Source organism: Plasmodium yoelii, assembly GCF_900002385.2.
Source record: "Plasmodium yoelii strain 17X genome assembly, chromosome: 14".
NCBI classification, from domain to species: domain Eukaryota; phylum Apicomplexa; class Aconoidasida; order Haemosporida; family Plasmodiidae; genus Plasmodium; species Plasmodium yoelii.
In genome coordinates, this window is record NC_036186.2 from 75,602 (window position 1) to 98,543 (window position 22,942).

Below are 22,942 nucleotides of genomic sequence, written 5' to 3' on the forward strand. Positions count from 1 at the left end.
AAAATTTAAGTAGTTTAGTAATGGATTTAAAATACTCCCTCTTATATTTGTGTCTCAATATAGAAAAAAACAATTTTTTTTTCATGCTTTAATAAATATATTTATATCCTGAACCCGTAAACATATAAAAATTAATAAATCTATTATTACTATAATCCTTAAAAATATATAACTATATATTTATATACTTGTTTCTTGTAATATATAATATCGTTTTTTCTAAAATTATAACATTTACAAAGTTACATTGTTCCATTTTCTATGAAAATTATATAAATTTATATTGTTTTTAATGAATATAGATAAATTCATAATCCATTTTAATGATTCCGATAACTATATTTTCATTTATATATACTTCAATTTATAAATATACCTTATTGAGTAATTTTACAATATATTTTACGCATAATTTTCACGTTTTAAAACAATTAGCACTGAACCAATATTTATTATGCTATTTATAAGCTTAAATTAGTTTTTATATGTAGAATTTTTAAAAATAATGTTTAGTAAATATTAACATATAAATACTATTGATGCAAATTTTTAAGTATAATAGAAAAATATGTATAATTAGGTTGTTATATTACCCTTTAAGAGGAGAGAGATAAGATATATTTGTTCTTTTAATATATAAATTTATATAAATATTTGCTAAATATTCTGTATTGTTCATTCATATCTTATATATTATATTGCTATAGTTATCAATGTATATACATTCAAATAATTTATTAAAAACTCTATATTTTATTAATTCTATGACAAAACAATGATATTTATGATTAAAGATTATTCAATAAACAGTGATAATATAATATGAATTAACATGTAATAATAAAATGGAATTTAACATAAATTGAGTCTTTAACACCTCCATTAATCCATATTTTAGAATATAAAATTATAAATTCCAAATTGGATTTTTAACAAATATATATAAATTATGCGTCTTTTCGATAAAATTAATATTAATATTTAATTATACGAAGGTTACATAACATAGCAATATTAATTATTGGTAGAGTATTTTATTATATGGATAGTCGTATTATAATAACGTATTCGATCTATCATATTATTTATAATTATTAAAACGAAATATAATATTAAAATTTATTAATATTCTTATATTCAAATATATTAACCATTTTAAAATATAATTTATTTATACCTCAAAATATAAAGTTTAAAAATTAATAGTGATTAATATAATGTTCTACCTTTATGATAAGCTAAAGCGTACAAATAAACTTCTATTAATACAAATGTAAAGGAAATACAAAAAAGGAATAGTAACACAATTAAAACTTAAAAAATGTTAGAAGCGTAATAATATTTTATAGACAATGTTATATTGTCGATTCTCGGTCGATATTCCATGCATCTATATTTTATGAATATCTATTATTACAGTTATGTTGGCGTAATATAATTTAAACTAAAATAAATATGATACAAATAATAAGTTTTACTAAATAAAATTATCATCAAATAAAGAAACATTGGGTTATGATTTATTCGATATAATCACTGATTAACAAATTTTATATAATAGGCAATTATGATGTTGAATAATACGAATTAATATATACAACATAGACATTTTATTTTAATCATATTAAATCGGTATGAACACTCAATTATATATATTGTAATTTATGAAAAAATGTTATGTGGCCCATTTCATATTAATGGGGATATTCCTTTTTTAGGCTGCATATTTAAACTTCATCTCGTGATTAAATATACAGGATGGTACATATATTTAATTAATGTTCAAATTATAAAAAATTAATACAATATAATGCTTACCCCTAACCCCAATATGGGTCCCACAACATAAAAACTATATAAAAATTATGACAAAAAAATACTTATTTCCAAATAGACAGTTTCTTAAAATATATTAATCATTATTACTATTCCTGAAATAGCACTGCTTTTCGAATCATAAATTAATGATCCATTTTCTTCCTTATTTTTTTAGTTTTTCTCTTAAATGTTGTTTTTGAGATCGTTTCCGAAATCCGAATAACGAATACTAATATAAAATTAAAAAAAAATGTATAATTTATTTATATTCACGAATTACTGTGTTTAATATATTTTTAGTTGACTTATTATTTACCTTATATGCAATTCCTAATAAAATTAATGTTGCAACAAATATAAATGGAATTGAAATTAATTTATTTAATATCGATGAACTTGGTGATCCTGAATCAGAATCTGATACTTCAATTTCAGAACTTAATACTGATGCTTCACTCAAGGAGACATCTTGTATTCCTTTAGGATTTGATACAAAAACTTGTGGTGTTTTTTCCGTTATAAGTTCTGGAAGTGTACTTCGTATATTAGACTTAACGTAACTATTTCTAAAATGCTTATATTCATTTGATAATGTAGACAATATTTGTTTATATGAACTTCCATCAACATTATTAGAATCTTCATTAAGATCTTTATATTTGTTAACAAATTCTTCAGCATATTTTGAATATTTTGTTCTATCGATGTTCGTCTTTGAAACTTCAATATACATTTTACACAAATTTTTAAATAAATCATAAAGTTTAGACATATTTTCATTAGAAATATTTATCACATATTCGTTTTTATTTATAAGATCAATATAACTTATATACCCCTTAACACCGTTTATAGTCTTATTATATTCCTCGGCATTTTGTATATGCTTACTATAAAAATCTTTTAAATTGGGAAATTCTGTATTTAACATTTTATTTAATTTATAGCCTAACCATATCATAATAAATACAACAATATCAATTTTGTCATCTGCATTACTCGAAAAATTATATGAACTTCCATAATATTTATTAAATAACCATAAACATCCAGCATTAATCTTATCGATATCACTGTCACATTTTTTACTAGGGCAGTAATTCTTGAGCATTCCACTTGTAAAATTATAATTTCCAGATTCATTTAAATCATCGGAAAAAAACTTCCATATAGTTTCAAACTCTCCACACTAAAACAATTTTTAAAAATCAAATAAAAATGTCTATTAAAATGGACGTATCATTAATTTGTATATAGTACACTATCAAAAATGTGTAATAACAATTATTTTTATTCAATAAATTGTATGTACCATTTTACTAGTTAACATATTGGAAAAATATTTTTGAACTATAAATTAAGTACATAATATTAATTTCATTTATACTGCATCAAAATAGGGGACGCAATTTTGGATTATCTATATGATAATTATATGTAGTTAACCACATTTTATTTTTATATTAACTTAAAATTATTGTAAAGTAATAATACAATAGTAACGCCATAGTAAGTTTATATATAATTTATGGAAATAAATTAAACTGCCTTAAATTGGAGATATTTACTTTGGTCATATGTATAATATAATTTATGAATAAATTCATAATTATTAATAATATACATTATAAAAACTTAAATAATTTCGTAATGAGTTTAAAATACATCCCTTTATATTCATGTCTCAATATAGAGAAATATAAATTTGTTTCTCATGCTTTAATAAATATATTTATACCCCTGAACCTGTAAATGTATAAAAATTAATAAATCTATTATTAGTACATTTTTTAAAATATATTAAATACTTATAGACTTGTTTCTAATACTGTATACCCCTTTTTATTAAAATTATAGTATTTTCAAAATAAGTTGCATTGCTCCCTTTTTAAACTGCATATACATAATTTTAATATTATTTTTATTTAATATAGATAAATTCATAACCCATTTAATGAACTCTATAACTCTGTTTTTATTCCTATATACTTCAATTTATAAATATACCTTATTGGGTAATTAATAATATATTTTGCCATATTTTCCGTTCTTTAAAACAACAATTTGCACTGAACCCGTATTTATAAGCTTAAATAAGTCTTTGAATGTAGATTTTTTTTAAAATCATACTTAGTAAATATTAGCATATAAATACCTACTGATGATATTTTAAAGTATAATATAAAACTATGTTTAATTAGGTTGTTATATTGCCCTTTAAGAGGAGAGAGATAAGATATATTTTTATTTAATAAATATAATTGATAAATATCCGTTATTTTTTATAGATTATTCATTTTTATCTTATATATTCTACTGGTATAGTTATCAATGTATATACAATCAAATAATTTATTAAAAATTCGATATTTTATTAGTTCTATGGTAAAACAATGATAATATAATATGGAATAATAAAATGATATTTAATATTAATTAAGTATTTAACCATTCCTTCATTAATCCATATTTTATAATATAAAATTATAAATCCCAAATTGGATCTTTAACAATATATAAAAATTGTATTATTATAATGTATTATTATGTGTCTTTTCGATAATATTAATGTTTAATTATATGAATGTTTCACAATAAAATAATATTTCAATATTAATTATTGGTATTTTATTATATTATATTTATAGGCATATAATGATAACGTTAATTTTATATACCATATTATTTATAATTGTTAGAACAAACTATAACATAAAATTGTATTAATATACTTACATTTTATTTTTTAACAATTTTAAATGTAATACATTTATACTTCAAAACTATAAAGCTTAAAAATTAATAGTGATTAATCTAAGGTTATACCTTTATGCGAAATAAATTAATGTATAGAGAACTATTTCTATAATTTGAATTTAAAACTTTAGCATAAATGAAACTATATACAATTCAAAATTAAAAGGATAGTATTCATATATCTATAATGTAATTTTTTATTAATATGCATATTTTTATTGTATTATTAAAAATGTTGGATGCATAAAATCCCTTTTATAGATAACGTTATATTGTCGAATTCCGACCAACATTTTATACATCTATATTTTATGATTACCAATTATATATTAGTATAATATTTAATTGATATCAATCATATACATATTAACCTGGAGGTATATTATATTGTAGGCAATTTTTCCAAATGAGTCATTTTATAATTAATATCCAGACTCATATATAATGTTATTATTACAGTTCAGTTGGCATAATATAATTAATTTAAAACAAATATGATCCAAGTTATAAGTTTTACTAAATAAAATTTTCATAAAATAAATAAACATATTTTATATTGTGTTACGCACAATTTAGCATACACCATGATTAACAAGTTTTATATAATAGGCAATTATGATGTTGAATAATACGAATTAATATATACAATATAGACATTTTTTAATCATATTAAATTGGCATGAACACTAAATTATATATATTATAATTTATGAAAAAGTGTTGTGATCCTTTTTTGGTTGCATATTTGAACTTTTGAACTCCATCTCGTGATTAAACATACGGGATGGTGCATATATTTAGTTAATGTTAAAATTATAAAAAATGAATACAATATAATACATATCCCTAACCCGAATATGGGTTCAACAACATAAAAACAATATAAAAACTATGATAAAAAATTACTTCCCAATAGACAGTTTCTTAAAATAAATCAATCGTCATATTCAGAATAATTTATTAATGATCAGTTTTCTTCTTTATTTTTTTATCTTTTCTCTTAATTTTTGTTTTTGAAATCGTTTCCGAAATCCAAATAAAGAATACTAATATAAAATGTTAAGAAGCATACGATTGTTTGTTAATGTTTGCATATACATAATAATTTTTTTAAATTCCTTATTATTTACCTTATAAGAAATTCCTAAAAAAAATGCGATTGCACCAAATATCGATAAAACTAGAATTATTTTGTTTACTAGTGACGATCCTGATATTGCAGTATTAGAAATCGGGGGTTCCGTTAAAATATTTGGTTTTTCTGTTTCAGTAAAGGATTCAGTTGTTTGAATTTCTTTAGAACCTTCTACATCAACTTTTTTGGATCTTTTTTCTGTTGATAATAGAGGACGTTTCATTTCTGTTATAATATAAACTCTGTATTTTTCAAAATTATTATAATAATTAGATAAAACATGTAATATTTTATTGTATGAACTATTGTCAGTATTATTATCATGATCACGAAGCTTTCCATATTCTTCAACAAATTTTTCGGCATCTTGTATAAACTCGGTACTTTTATCATTCTTATAATGAGTATCCATATTGCATAATAATTTAAGTAATTCATAAAATTTAGATATCTCATTAATATCAATATCCATATATTCCTTTATTTGATCTATGATATCCTTATAACCTTTAAATTTTTGATTATTATAAATTTCACTCTCAATATACTTCTCGTTTTTTTCTATATGCTTAGAATAAAAATCGTTTAATGTGGTGATATTATCAACTTTATTTAGGATTAATTTATAACTTAACCATATCATAATACATACAACCACATGCTTATAAGTATCACCATAAAATGAAATACCACCTGCACCGAAAAAATTATTAAATAACCATAAACATCCAGCATTAATCTTCTTGATATTAGTGTCACAATTATCGTTATGGCAGTATTTCTTAAAAAATAGATTTCTAAATCCAGAATTGTCCGATTTATCGGGAAAATAATTCCACAAATTTTTAAAGTGTTTGCACTAAGAAACCATTTTAAAAAATCAAATAAAAATGTCTATTAAAATGAACGTTTTATTAATTTATAGATAATAAAATATCAAAAATGTGTAATAACAAACGTTTATATTCAAGAAATTGTATGTACCACCCCTTCAATTGTCATATTAGAAAATTATTTTTGAACTATAAATTAAGTACATCATATTGATTTCATATATTGCATCAGAATAGGGGGCATAAAATTGGATTCTATATATAAAAATTATCTGTAGTTAACCATATTTTATTTTTAGTATTAATTTAAAATTAATGTAAAGTAATATTACAATAGTAACATCATAATAAGTTTATATATAATTTGTGGAAATATTTATTTTGGTTATATGTGTAACATAATTTATGCTAAAATTCATGATTATTAATAATATCCATTATAAAAACTTAAATAATTTTGTAATGAGTTTAAAATGCATCCCCTTATATTTATATCTCAATATAGAAAAATACAAATTTGTTTTTCATGCTTTAATAAATAGATTTATACCTTTGAACCTGTAAATGTATAAAAATTAATAAATTTATAATTAGTATAATTTTTAAAAGTATATAAATAATTATTTAATAAGATGATTAAATACTTATATACTTGTTTCTTGTAATATATAATACAGTCTTTTCTAAAATTATGACATTTACAAAATAAGTTGCATTGTTCCATTTTCTATCCAAATTACATAAATTTATATTATTTTTAATAAATATAGATAAATTCATAATCCATTTTAATGAGTCCGATAACTTTATTTTTATTCCAATATACCTTATTGGGTAATTTTATAATATATTTTCCCATCTTTTCCATTCTTTAAAACAACAATTAGCACTGAACCCATATTTATAAGATTAAATAAGTCTTTGAATGCATATTATTTTTAAAATAATGCTTAGTAAATATTAACAAATAAATAAGTATTAACGCAAGTTTTAAAGTATAATATAAAACTATTTGTAAATAGGTTGTTATATTACCCTTTAAGAGGAGAGAGATAAGATATATTTGTTCTTTTAATATATAAATTTATATAAATATTTGCTAAATATTCTGTATTGTTCGTTCATATCTTATATATTATATTGCTATAGTTATCAATGTATATACATTCAAATGATTTATTAAAAATTCTATGTTTTATTAATTCTATGATAAAACAATGCTAATTTTGATTATAAAATGATGATTCATTAAACAATGATAATATAATATGGAATAATAAAATGGAATTAAACATGAATTGAGGTTTTAGCCTTTTCTTTATTTATCCAGTTTTTTATAATATAAAACTACAAATTCAAATTGGATATTTAACAAAATATATAAATTGATACCTTTATAATGGGTTATTATCTGTCCTTTCGATAAAATTAATATTTAATTATATGAAGTTTTCGCAATAGAACAATATTTCAATATTAATTATTGGTAGAATATTTTACTAGTTTATATGTATAGGCATATAATAATAATGCATTATACTTACCATTTTATTTATAGTTGTTAGAATAAAATTTAATATTAAAATTTATTAATATGCTTATTTTTGTCTTTTAACTATTTTAAAATACAATTTATTTATACACCAAAACTATAAAGTTTAAAAATTAATAGTGATTAATCTAATGTTATACCTTTATGATAAGTTAAAGCGTATAAATCAACTTCTATTAATACAAAAGAAAATAGTAACTACAATTGAAACTTAAAAAAATGTTAGAAGCATAATAATATTTTATAGATAATGTTGTATTGTCGATTCTCGATTGATATTCCATGCATCTATATTTATGGCTATCTATTATATATTGATAATATGGTTAATTAACCTTAAAAAAAACATATGAATATATATTATAATGTAGAGAATTATTCAAAATGAATCGAATTATAATTATACTCCTATATATAAAATTATTATACTGTTCGGTTATAAAAACACGATTTGAATCAAAATAAATATGATACAAATCATAAGTTTTACTAAATAAAATTTTCATCAACCAAAGAAACATATTGTGTTATACATAATTCAATATAGTTATGGTTATCAAGCTTTATATAATAAATAATTATGATATATCATAATGTGAATTAATATATGTAATAGACATTTGATTTTAATCATATTAAATCGGCATGAACACTCAATTATATATATTATAACTTATAAATATGTTATGTAACCTCTTCCACATTAATGTTTATATCCACTTTTTGGTTGAATATTTTGAACTTCATCTTGTGATCTGTTCAAATTATAAAAAATTAAATAAAGATATAACACTTAATCCTAACCCGAACATGGGTCCCACAACATAAAAACTATATAAAAATTATGCAAAAGTTACTTCGAAATAGACAGTTTCTTAAAATATACCAACCATTATTACTATTCCTGAAATAATTATTACTCTTCGAACCATATATTATTGATTCATTCTCTTCTTTATATTTTTTAGCTTTTCTCTTAATTTTTGTTTTTGAAATCGTTTCCGAAATCCAAATAACGAATACTAATATAAAATGTTAAGAAGCATACGATTGTTTGTTAATGTTTGCATATACATAATATTTTTTTTTAATTCCATATTATTTACCTTGTAAGAAATTCCTAAAAAAAATCCTATTGCACCAAATATCGATAAAACTATAAATAAGTTCTTTGATATCGACGAACTTGATGTAGCTTCAGAACTTTGTGCATGAGGTTTTTTATCTATCGTTGGAAGAGATGGTAAAATTTTACATTTATTTTTAAAATTATTATAATCAGTTGATAAAATAGATAATACTTGGTTATATGGACTGTCTTCAGTAATATTATAATTTTTCTTAAGTTCTTCATATTTTCTAACAAATTCTTTACCTTGTTCCGAAAATTTATTGCAATTTGGGCTGTCTTCATCAAATTCAATATACATATTACATAATGTACTAAATGCATCATAAAATTTAGATATATCTTTAATATCCATATTCATCATATTTATTTTATCTATAAGATCCTTATAACTACTATACTCCTTAATATCAGTTATACGATTTTTGTACTTATCACCACCCTCCATATACATATTATAAAAATATTGTAGATTGTTCACAGTTCCTACTTGTTCCTTTAGGTTTAACATATAACTTAACCATATGATAATGTATTTAACAATATTGATGTTATTTTTTGTATAATACGAAAACACAGAAGAATCCTTAAACAATGCATCAAACAAAAATAAACATCCAGCATTAATTTTTTCGAGTTCATTAACACACATATTATTAGTACAATACTCTTTGATAGGTTGTTCATTAATTATTCTATAATTTTTGTTATTGTCCAATTTATCGGAAATCGAGTTCCTTACAACAAGGAACATTTTACACTAAGAAAACATTTAAAAACAATTAATAAAAACGCGAATTATTGAAAATTTTATTAAAATAAAGTTTAATGATATATATAATACAATATAAAAAAATGTAAAGGAAATTATTATTATTATTAAAAAATGCATATACCATTTGCTTATTCATTATAATGGAGTTTTATTTTTTATTTGTAAATTTAGTAAAATCATTCTGTTTTATACACGCTGCCCCCAATATGTGGCGCAAATAATTTAATCCTATATATAGCAACTGTCTGTAATTAAATATATCATATGTTTTAAAATAATTAAATTAATATAAAATAATAATACATTAGTATTACTAAAATCATATTATACTTATTTTATGGCAATTAGCTAAATTACCTTAAATAGAGGGTTGTTTAATACATTTTTTATCATATGTACATATAATACGATTTTGCGCAAAGTGTTATCCTTAATAACATTCATATGAACATTATTATAAAAATGGATATACTTTTATAAATAATTTAAAGTATATTTGAACATATAAAAGGAATATATTTATATTTTATGTTTTAATGATTTCAATTCTAAAACTTAAATACTTTATAAATCTAAAAAATAAAAAGTTCTATTATTACTATAATCCTTAAAAGTATATAAATAATAATTTTAAAAAAATATTAAATACTTGTATACTTGTTTCTTATAATATATAATACAGTTTTTTTAAATTATAACTTTACAAATTAAGTTGAATGCTCCATTTTCTATGCAAATTACATAATTATAATATTACGTTTAATTAATATATATACATTCCAATTATATTTTAACATTTTCAATAATATTATTTGTATTCCTACATATTCTAATTTATAAATATATCTTATTATTTAATTTTATAATACATTTTGCACATCTTTTCCACGGTTTAGAACGACAATTAGCACTGAAATCGTATTTATATGCTTAAATAAGACTTTTAATACATATTGTTTTTAAAATAATACTTAGTAAATATTAAATATTAACATATAAATAACTATTGATGCAAATTTTAAAGTATAATAAAAAACTATTCGTAATTATGTTGTTATATTGTCCTTTTAGATAGGAGAGATAAGGGAAGTATATTTTTTTAAGACAAGAATGTAGCCATATAAAATTTACTTATTCTACATAGCTTAATTGTATTTTATATTTTCTACGATTAAACTTTCAATTAATATATACATTAAAAATAACTTAGAATTATTACTTTTCTAAATATATACTTCGCTTTTATATTTTATAATAAACTATATTTTTAAGGAGATTATAGAATTATTAATATTATTTTGCTTGGTAGTGTTAACTCTAATATGATCGCACTAAAGATTACTTAAATAAATATTATAATATTTCATTTGATCGTGCATGTATACAATTTTAGTCTTATCATGCTTTTAATAATATATATAATGAATTTATATCTATATGGTGTATCAAATAAAATAATATATTAATATAATATTATTTTTGTTGGTACTAATGATATATCACAGTATAGTACAACGGAATAATTAATGCGCTTAATAAAAATGCTTTAAATCAATGTACAATATTTCCTCGTTTCATAGTTTTTAAATCAAGTACTTTAGAACATTTATATTATTTCTTAATAACAATATATTTAAATTATATATTTTTAGTTTTTATATATATAATAACCTAATAAAAATATTGTTAATTCAAATTAATTATTGCATACTTTTCTGTATATTTTGCATTAATATATAATTGTATATATTTCCAAATTTAACATATTTCAGTTTTAGTCATTATACAATATTATATATATTAGAACAATAACGGTATTCAATCTAACATACTATTTATAATTATTAGAACAAACTATAACATTAAATTTTATTATATACTTATATTTTATTTTTTAAATATTTTAAAATATAATTTATATATATTTCAAAACTATAGAGTTTAAAAATTAAAGTGACTAATATAAAATTATACCTTTATAGTAAATAAATTAAAATGTATAAAACAACTATTATTATTATTATTAATTAATTTTAATACAAATGTAAAGGAAATACAAAAAATAATAGTAACACAATTAAAACTTAAAAAATATAATATATAGTTCAATTTATTATGTATTACTAAAAATGTTAGATGCATAAAACATTTTTTATAGATATCGCTGTATTCTCGAATCCCGATCGATATTTTATGAATCTATATTTTATGATTATCTATTATATATTGGTAATATGTTTAATTAATCTTAAAAACACATATTAATATGAATATCTATTGTAGTGTAGACAATTGTTCCAAATGAATCTAATTATAATTTATACTATGATATATAATAATATTATACTGCTCGGTTATTAAAATATAATTTAAATTAAAACAAATATGATACAAATAAGTTTTACCAAATAACATGTTTCATCAAATAAAGAAACATGTTGCGTTATACATAATTTTATATAACCATAGATTAAAAAAAGTTATATAATAGGCAATTATGATACAACATAATATGAATTCATATATAATCAATATCTATATTAATATATACAATATAGACATTTTGTTTTAATCATATTAAATCGGAATGAACACTCAATTATATATATTATAACTTATGAAAAAATGTGATGTAGCCCTTTTCATATTAGCGGAAGTACCCATTTTGGGGGTACATATTTGGACTTCATCTCGTGGTTAAACATACGGAATTATACATATATTAAATTAATGTACAAATTATGAAAAAATAAATGCAATATAATACTTAACCCTAACCCCAATATGGGTTCCACAACATAAAACTATATAAAAATTATGCAAAATTACTTATTTCCAAATAAACAGTTTCTTATCATATATCAATAATTATTACTATTCCTGAAATAGTCATTACTCTTCGAATCATATATTAATTGTCCATTTTCTTCTTAATTTTTTTAGCTTTCTTCTTAAATGTTTTTGAGCTCTTTCCCGAACCCCAAATAACGAATACTAATATAAAATGTTAAGAAAGGTACGATTTTGTTGAAGTTTGCACATATATAATGAAAATAATTTTTTAATTTCTTATTATTTACCTTATAAGAAATTCCCAAAAAAAGTACTATTGCACCAAATATAGATAAAACTATAGATAATTTTTTTTCTATCGACAAATTTGATAATGTAATTTCAGAACTTAGCGCAGAAGCTTGTATGTTTTCTATTGTTGGAAGAGGTACAGATTTGGAACATTGAGCATTATTATATATCTTTTTAAAATTATCATAATCATTTAATAAAGTAGACAATACTTGACGATATGGACTATTTTCAGTGATATCAGAAATTTGATTAAGGTAACCATAAAATTCAATAAATTCTTTAGCATATTGCAAATATTTCCTGCAATCTGTCGTTTTTTCGTTAAATTCAGTATACATATTACATAAGATTTCAAATGCATCATACAACATAGCCATAGTGTTCATATCTATATTCATGAAATTTTCGTTTTCTTCTATGAACTTCTTAAAATTTGCATGTCCTATTCCATCTTTTAATGAATTATTACAATTTTTACCATCACTATTGGAATTAGTATAATGCGCATTATTTTCTATATGTTTAGTATAAAAATCTTTTAATGTGCTGATTCCTTCACCTGGCGTTTTATTTATTATATTACTTAACCATAAAATAGCATATTCAGGATATTTGATATTTTTATTTCCAGAACTACCATTACAATAATGATCCTTGAACTTCTCTAACAACCACATAAGCCCAGCATTAATTTTTTCACCATTTGTGTTACATTCTCTCTTTCCCCCATTTTGTTTGGTGGGACAATAATCTTTGTATGATACATAACAACATCCTCCTTTTTTAAGTAATACTTCACGGGAAAAACAATTGTCAAGCCTTTTAATTGTGGAGAACTACGAATATATTTTATGAATTAAACAAAAAAATGTATTAATATAAATATTATTAAAATGAAAATTAATGCAATTTATAAGCGATGCAACATCCGAATAATATAAGAAACATAATATATACCAATTCTTTAGACATTATAATGGAATTCTACTATCATTTGGAGATTATGGGGGATGATATTATTTATATATGTTGTATTTACTTAATCTGTTTACATAGCAATTATTTTTCGTTAGACATATTATTCTTAATTTTAACTTCATATAAATAATAATACAATAGTATTACTAAAATTATATTATACTTATTTTATGGCAATTAGCTAAATTAACTTAAATAGAGGGTTGTATAATACATTTTATACAAAAAATGCTATTCTTACTAGCATCTGGTATAACTTTATTATAAAATTTTAAGGAATTTTATAATGAATTTAAAAAAATACATATACATATGCTTTAATATAGAACAAAAACAACTTACTAAAACTTAAATACAGTATAAATCTAAAAAATAAAAAATTATATTATTACTATAATCCTTAAAAGCATATAAATAGTCTTTTTTAAAATATATTAAATTTCTATATACTTGTTTCTTATAATATGTAATATATTTTTTTCTAAAATTATAACATTTTCAAATTTGGTTGCATGCTCCATTTTCTATCAAATTACATAAATATATATATATTTTTTAATGAATATATATAAATTCATCGTCCATTTTAATGAGTCCGATAATTTTATTTTTATTTCTATATACTTCAATATAGAAATATACCTTATTGGCTAATTTTATAATATTTTTTGCCACCTGTCAGATTCTTTAAAACAACAATTGCCACTGGGCACGTATTTATAAGCTTAAATAAGGCTTTGACTGTATATTATTTTTAAAATAATACATAGTACATATTAAACATTTATTATGTCTTTCTGTTAATATTAAAACATAAATAAGTATTGATGCGAATTTTAAAGTATAATAGAAAACTATGCGTAATTAGGTTGTTATATTGTTCTTTAAGAGAAGAAATATACAATATATTCGCCATTTTAATATATAAATTTAAATAAATATTCGCTAAATGTTCTATACATAGCTATTTGTTATCTTTTTTTTTTGTTTTTATAGCTACCAATGTATATGTATTCAAGTAATTTATTAATATTTTATATTTTATTAATCTATGATAAAACAATGCTGTTTGTGATTAAAGATGATTCATTAAACAATAATAAAATGGCATTTAACATTAATTGATTCTTTAACCCTTCATTTATCCAGTTTTTTAAAATATAAAACCACATATTCCGAATTCGATCTTTAAAAATAATATAACATTAATACCTTTATAATGCATTATTATATGTCACTGGTTTGTTATTTCAATAATACAACTATTAATTATAGGAAATATCCAGTTTTATACTTTTTTTTACTAAATATACATAAAAAAAAATTGTATGTACATATAACAAGGATTTAGGGGCAATTATTATATTTTTTTAAAAATATTATTACGAATTTTTTCAATAATAAGTGATTTTATAAAATATATATTTGTTACCCATTCATTATATTAGTAATTACTGTTCTTATAATTATTGAAAAATATTATAATGGAAACCAAAAGAATCGGTTATACAACGTTTTATTAGATTATTAAAATAAATATATTTATATTATAATATTACACATAAATATATTTTTTGATTATACTTATGAATTTATTTACCTATAATAATGATCGAATTTACTTATTTATTATTTTTATATTTATATTGAATTTTTAAGTCAGAGCCATAAACATCTGAACTTTGTTATTTTACAAAAAATATAAGATATTAATTAAATTTATCATTCCAAAAAATCGTTTTTTCTTTTATAAAAAAAAATTAACAAAACAAATAAATTAATAAATGGTGCAAGATCGACCTGCATAAGTTTGTACATATTTAATAATGGGTATTTTCTGTCATAAACGAAATTTATAGATTTTTTAGTTTGTTTTTTTCCATCAGTTGAGTTTATAACTCTCTTTTCAGTTTTCTTTCCAGAAACCAAATTTATAACCTCTTTCATGTTTTTTTTTCAATTCCTTTTTCCATCCAAATGGCAAATACTAGCATAAAAATAGTAAAAATATATAATATTTTATAGTGAAGAAAAATTCTTAAATTTGTATACATAACTTTTTATTTACTTTGTACATAATTCCTAAAATAATAGGTATTAAAATAAATACACCTTTAACATAACATAATTTATTTCCCATATATATATTTCCTCCAAATATGACTTTATAATTTTATTCCATTCAAATTTATTACTCATTTATCATTCGGTTCTGATATCACTGAGGAATGAAATCATAATAAAATATTTTCTTTCAATTCCCTTCCTAGTTTCTCATATTAAATGTTGTAATTATTTAAATCAACGTTTACTTCTAGGACCAAGTCGATTCCAATATTCGATAAATTCCTCCATAAACCATTAACCCAAAATTAACAATACAATACAAAAAGACATAGTTCAACAAAATCACCATTAAGTTATATTAACACAAAATGCAATTCTTATAATTTGTCAAAATATATTATTTTATTCATTCCTTTTCATATTCATCTTTATTCTCATTTTTTCTTACATATTTAGACTTAATATAAATCTTAAAAACTACAACTTATTCTATACATATTTTTAATAACTTTTTTACTATATATATATATATATATATATATATATATATTTAAAATAATTCTTTAAACTAACAAATATTATCAAATTATAAAAAATTAAGTAAAATACAATACTTAATCCTAATCCCAATATGGGTTCCACAACATAAAAATTATGATCAAAAATTACTTCGAAATAGACAGTTCCTTAAAATAAATAAATCGTCATATTCAGAATAATTTATTAATGATCAGTTTCCTTCTTTATTTTTTTAGTTTTTCTCTTAAATGTTGTTTTTGAGATCGTTTCCGAAATCCGAATAACGAATACTAATATAAAATTAAAAAAAAATGTATAATTTATTTATATTCACGAATTACTGTGTTGAATATATTTTTTAATTGATTTATTATTTACCTTATATACAATTCCTAATAAAATTAATGTTGCAACAAATATAAATGGAATTGAAATTAATTTATTTAATATCGATGAACTTGGTGATCCTGAATCAGAATCTGATACTTTATCTTTGGAAATAGATACTTCAGTTTTAGAACTTGATACTGACGTTTCACCCAAGGAGACATCTTTTCCTTCTATAGGATTTGATGCAGAAACATGTGTTGTTTTTTTCGTTATAAGTTCTGGAACTGTACTTCGTTTAATAGACTTAACGTAACTATTTCTAAAATAAGTATATTCATTTGATAATGTAGACAATATTTTGTTATATGAACTTCCTTCAACATTATTAGAATCTTCATTAAGATCTTTATATTTTTTAACAAATTCTTCAGCATATTCTATATACTTTTTGCTATTATTGCTCGCCTTTGAACTATCATTATACATTTTACACAAATTTTTAAATAAATCATAAAGTTTAGACATATTTTCATTAGAAATATTTATCACATAATCGTGTTTATTTATAAGATCAATATAACTTGTATACCCCTTAACACCGTTTATAGTCTTATTATATTCCTCGGCATTTTGTATATGCTTACTATAAAAATCTTTTAAATTGGGAAATTCTTTAATTAACTTTTGATTTAATTTATAGCCTAACCATATCATAATAAATACAACAATATCAATTTTGTCATCTGCATATCTCGAAAAATTTACAACATCCCCATAAAATTGATTAAATAACCATAAACATCCAGCATTAATCTTATTGATATCGTTATTACAATTATTATTAGGGCAATATTTATTAAAAACTCTCAAACTAATATCATATTCTCCAGATCCCTTCAATTCATCAGAAAAAAACTTCCACATACTTTCAAACTCTCCACACTAAGAAACAATTTTAAAAAACCAAATATAAATGTCTATTAAAATGAACGTATTATTAATTTATAGATAATATAAAAAATTTGTAATAAAAAAACATTTTTATTCAAGAAATTGTATGTACCACTCTAATATTTAACATATTGGAAATTTATTTTTGAACTATAAATTAAGTACATAATATTAATTTCATATATAATACATCAAAATAGGGGACGTAAAATTGGATTATCTATATGATAATTATATGTAGTTAACCACATTTTATTTTTATATTAACTTAAAATTAATGTAAAGTAATAATACAATAGTAACGCCATAGTAAATTTATATATATATTATTGAAATTAGCTAAACTTCCTTAAATTGGAGATATTTAATAAATTTTGCTCATATGTATAACACTATTTATGCTTAAATTTATGATTATTAACAATATCCATTATAAAAACTTAAATAACTTTGTAATGAGTTTAAAGTACATTCCCTTATATTCATGTCTCAATATAGAAAAATACAAATTTGTTTCTCATTCTTTAATAAATATATTTATACCCTTGAACCTGTGAATGTATAAAAATTAATAAATCTATTATTAGTATAATTTTTAAAATATATTAAATACTATATACTTGTTTCTTATAATATATAATATATAATATAGACTTTTCTAAAATTATAATATTTACAAAGTTGCATTTTTCCATTTTCTATCCAAATTATATAATTTTATATTATTTTTAATGAATATAGATAAATTCATAATCCATTTTAATGAGTTCTATAACTTTATTTTTATTCCTACATATTCCAATTTAGAAATATTCTTTATTGGGAAATTTTATAATACAGTTTGCATATTTTTCCACTGTTAAAACAACAATTGTATTGAGCTCATACTTATTATGCTATTTGTAAGTTTAAATAAGTTTTTGAATATAAATTGTTTTTAAAATATTGCTTAGTAAATATTAACATATAAATATATATTAATAATATTTTAAAGTATAATAGAAAATTATGCGTAATTATGTTAGTTAATTATCCTTTAAGAGGAGAGAGATAAGATATATTTACTTTTTTAATATATAAATTTAGATAAATATTTGCTAAATGTTCTGCAGTGCTCATTCTTATCTTATATATTCTACTGCTACAATTATCAATGTATATACATTCAAATAATTTATTAAAAATTCTATATTTTATTAATTCTATGGTAAAATAATGATAATATAATACCCGTTAATATGGAATAATAAAATGACATTTAACATGAATTAGTCTTTAACCCTTTCTTCATGATCAGCTTTTTAGAATATAAATCCACATATCCCAAAGTGAATCTTTAACAAATATATAAAAAGTATATCATTATAATGTATTATTATGTGTCTTTTCGATAAAATTAATATTTAATTATATGAAATTTCCACAATAAAACAATATTTTAATATTAGTTATTGTTAGAGTATTTTATTAAATTATATATATAGCCATATAATAATAATGCATTCTATCTATCATATTAATTATAATTATTATAACAAACTATAACATTAAATTTTATTAATATACTTATATTTTTTCAATTAACTATTTTAAATATATTTCCAATTTATATATACTTCAAAACTATGAAGTTTAAAAATTAATAGTGATTAATCTAATGTTATACCTTTATAATAAATAAAACATATAAAGCATCTTCTATTAATACTAATAATTTTAATACAAATGTAAAATACAAAAAGAGAATAATAACTCAATTAAAACTTAAAAAATGTTGCATATATAGTTCAATTTTATGTATTACTAAAAATGTTGAAATATAATAATATTTTATAGACATCGTTGTGTTGTCGAATCTCGATCGATATTTTATGATTATCTATTATATATTGGTAATATGGTTAATTAATCTTAAAAATATACGAATTAATTTGAAGGTATATTATAATGTAGACAATTGTTCCAAATGAATCTAATTATAATTTATACTATGATATATAATATTATTATACTGTTCGGTTATCAAAATACGATTTAAATTAAAACAAATGATACAAATAATAAGTTTTACTAAATAAAATGTTTTATTAAATAAAGAAACATATTGTGTTATTCATAATTCAATACAATTATGATTAACATATTTTATATAATAAATAATTATGATATAGATAATATGAATTAATATATGCAATATAGAGATTTTATTTTAATCATATTAAATCGGCATGAACACTCAATTGTATATATTATACTTTATGGGAAAAATGTTATGGGGCTTTTTTCATATTAATGGCAATGATCCTTTGGGAGTACATATTTTTAACTTCATCTCATGATTAAATATACGGATATAGTATATATATTTAATTAGTGTTCAAATTACAAAAAATTAAATAAAGATATAATACTTAGCCCTAACCCGAACATGGGTTCTACAACATAAAAACTATATAAAAATTATGCAAAAATTACTTCCCAATAGACAGATTCTTAACATATATTAATCATTATTAATATTCGAATCATATATTAATGATCCATTTTCTTCTTTATTTTTTTAGCTTTTCTCTTAAATGTTGTTTTTGAGATCGTTTCCGAAATCCAAATAACGAATACTAATATAAAATTAAAAAAAAATGTATAATTTATTTATATTCACAAATTACTCAGTGTAAAATATATTTTTTAATTGATTTATTATTTACCTTATATGCAATTCCTAATAAAATTAATGTTGCAACCAATATAAATGGAATTGAAATTAGTTTGTTTATTGTCAATGAACTAAATAGTGTTGTTTGAGAATCTGATACATCAGTTTGAGAATCTGACATATCAGTTTCAGATCTTGATACCGACGTTTCACCCAAGGAGACATCTTTTCCTTCTATAGGATTTGATGCAGAAACTTGTGGAGTTTTTTCCGTTATAAGTTCTGGAAATATATCTCGTATATTAGACTTAACGTAACTATTTCTAAAATGCTTATATTCATTTGATAATGTAGACAATATTTGTTTATATGAACTTCCATCAACATTATTAGAATCTTCATTAAGATCTTTATATTTGTTAACAAATTCTTCAGCATATTTTGAATATTTTGTTTTATCCTTGTTCGCCTTTGAAACTTCATTATACATTTTGCACAAATTTTTAAATAAATCATAAAGTTTAGACATAAGCTTAGTATCAATATCTATCAAATTTTCTTTTTTATTTATAAGATCAATATAAGATTTGTATTTCGAAACATCATCTATAGGCTTTTTATACTCATCGACATTTTGCATATTTTTACTATAAAAATCTTTTAAATTGGGAAATTCTTTATTTAACTTTTGATTTAATTTATAGCCTAACCATGTCATAATAAATACAACAATATCAATTTTGTCATCTGCATTACTCGAAAAATTATATGAACTTCCATAATATTTATTAAATAACCATAAACATCCAGCATTAATCTTATCGATATCACTGTCACATTTTTTACTAGGGCAGTAATTCTTGAGCATTCCAGTTGAAAAATCATAATTCCCAGATTCATTTAAATCATCGGAAAAAAACTTCCATATAGTTTCAAACTCTCCACACTAAAACAATTTTTAAAAATAAAATAAAAATGTCTATTAAAATGGACGTATCATTAATTTGTATATAGTACACTATCAAAAATGTGTAATATCAATTATTTTTATTCAATAAATTGTATGTACCATTTTACTAGTTAACATATTGGAAAAATATTTTTGAACTATAAATTAAGTACATAATATTAATTTCATTTATACTGCATCAAAATAGGGGACGCAATTTTGGATTATCTATATGATAATTATATGTAGTTAACCACATTTTATTTTTATATTAACTTAAAATTAATGTAAAGTAATAATACAATAGTAACGCCATAGTAAATTTATATATATTTTATTGAAATCAGCTAAACTGCCTTAAATTAAATATATTAATACATTTTGCTCATATGTATAACATAATTTATACTTAAATTCATGATTATTAATAATATCCATTATATAAATTTAACGAACTTTGTAATGAGTTTAAAATGGACCCCTTTATGTTATGTCTCAATATAGAAAAATACAATTTTGTTTCTCATATTTTAATAAATAGATTTATACCCATGAATCTATAAATATATAAAAATTAAGAAATCCATTATTACTATAATCCTTAAAAGTATATAAATAGTAATTTTTTAAATATATTAAATACTCATATACCAGATTCGAATATTATATACTAATGTTTTATTAAAACTATAGTATTTTCGAATTAAGTTACATATTACATTTTCTATGCAAATTAAATAAATTTATATTGTTTTTAATGAATGTAGATAAATTCAAAATTCATTTTAATGTGTTCAATAACTTTATTTTTATTCCAATATACCTTATTGGGTAATTTTATAATATATTTTGCAATATTTTCCATTCTTTAAAAGAACAATTAGCACTGAACCCGTATATAAGCTTAAATAGGTTTTTATATGTAAATTGTTTTTAAAATAATACTTAGCAAATTTTAACATATAAATATATATTAATAATATTTTAAAGTATAATAGAAAACTATGTTTAATTAGGTTGTTATATTTCCCTTTAAGAGAAGAGAGATAAGATATATTTGCTCTTTTAATATATAAATTTAAATAAATATTTGCTAAATGTTTTACATAGTTAATTTTATCTTATATATTATATTGTTGTAGTTATCAATGTATATCATTCAAATAATTTATTAAAAATTCTATATTTTATTAATTCTACGATGAAACAATGATAATATAATACGCGTTAATATGGAATAATCAAATGACATTTAACATTTTCTTTATTTATCCATTTTTTTATAATATAAAACCTCATATCTCAAATTGTTTCTTTAAAAAATATATAAAATTGATGCCTTTATAATGTATTATTATGTGTCTTTTCAATAAAATTAATATTTAATTATATGAAGTTTCCACAAT

At 20.4% G+C, this 22,942-nt stretch overlaps 6 protein-coding genes across 6 annotated transcripts; all 6 read right to left on the bottom strand.

The window, feature by feature from the left end:
* Window positions 1-1,981: 1,981 nt before the first annotated feature.
* Window positions 1,982-3,148, bottom strand: PY17X_1400075 (PIR protein; the record flags this gene model as incomplete). The annotated part of the gene is made up of 3 exons (XM_022956583.1): window positions 1,982-2,047; window positions 2,135-3,007; window positions 3,131-3,148. The coding sequence occupies 3 exons, from the start codon at window positions 3,146-3,148 to the stop codon at window positions 1,982-1,984; spliced, it is 957 nt and encodes a 318-aa protein (XP_022810775.1).
* Window positions 3,149-5,555: 2,407 nt separating this feature from the next.
* PY17X_1400079 (PIR protein) lies at window positions 5,556-6,712 on the bottom strand (the record flags this gene model as incomplete). Its single annotated transcript, XM_022956589.1, has 3 exons — window positions 5,556-5,621; window positions 5,706-6,569; window positions 6,698-6,712. 3 exons carry the CDS (start codon window positions 6,710-6,712, stop codon window positions 5,556-5,558), a joined length of 945 nt encoding a protein of 314 aa, XP_022810776.1.
* A 2,318-nt stretch (window positions 6,713-9,030) lies between these two features.
* Window positions 9,031-10,135, bottom strand: PY17X_1400081 (PIR protein; the record flags this gene model as incomplete). The annotated part of the gene is made up of 3 exons (XM_022956594.1): window positions 9,031-9,117; window positions 9,202-9,984; window positions 10,121-10,135. 3 exons carry the CDS (start codon window positions 10,133-10,135, stop codon window positions 9,031-9,033), a joined length of 885 nt encoding a protein of 294 aa, XP_022810777.1.
* Window positions 10,136-12,903: 2,768 nt separating this feature from the next.
* On the bottom strand, window positions 12,904-14,058 carry PY17X_1400083 (PIR protein; the record flags this gene model as incomplete). The annotated part of the gene is made up of 3 exons (XM_022956598.1): window positions 12,904-12,993; window positions 13,080-13,922; window positions 14,044-14,058. The coding sequence occupies 3 exons, from the start codon at window positions 14,056-14,058 to the stop codon at window positions 12,904-12,906; spliced, it is 948 nt and encodes a 315-aa protein (XP_022810778.1).
* Window positions 14,059-16,874: 2,816 nt separating this feature from the next.
* PY17X_1400085 (PIR protein) lies at window positions 16,875-18,061 on the bottom strand (the record flags this gene model as incomplete). Its single annotated transcript, XM_022956604.1, has 3 exons — window positions 16,875-16,940; window positions 17,029-17,922; window positions 18,044-18,061. 3 exons carry the CDS (start codon window positions 18,059-18,061, stop codon window positions 16,875-16,877), a joined length of 978 nt encoding a protein of 325 aa, XP_022810779.1.
* A 2,422-nt stretch (window positions 18,062-20,483) lies between these two features.
* PY17X_1400089 (PIR protein) lies at window positions 20,484-21,674 on the bottom strand (the record flags this gene model as incomplete). Its single annotated transcript, XM_034637692.1, has 3 exons — window positions 20,484-20,549; window positions 20,640-21,533; window positions 21,657-21,674. The coding sequence occupies 3 exons, from the start codon at window positions 21,672-21,674 to the stop codon at window positions 20,484-20,486; spliced, it is 978 nt and encodes a 325-aa protein (XP_034493625.1).
* Between the last annotated feature and the right edge of the window lie 1,268 nt (window positions 21,675-22,942).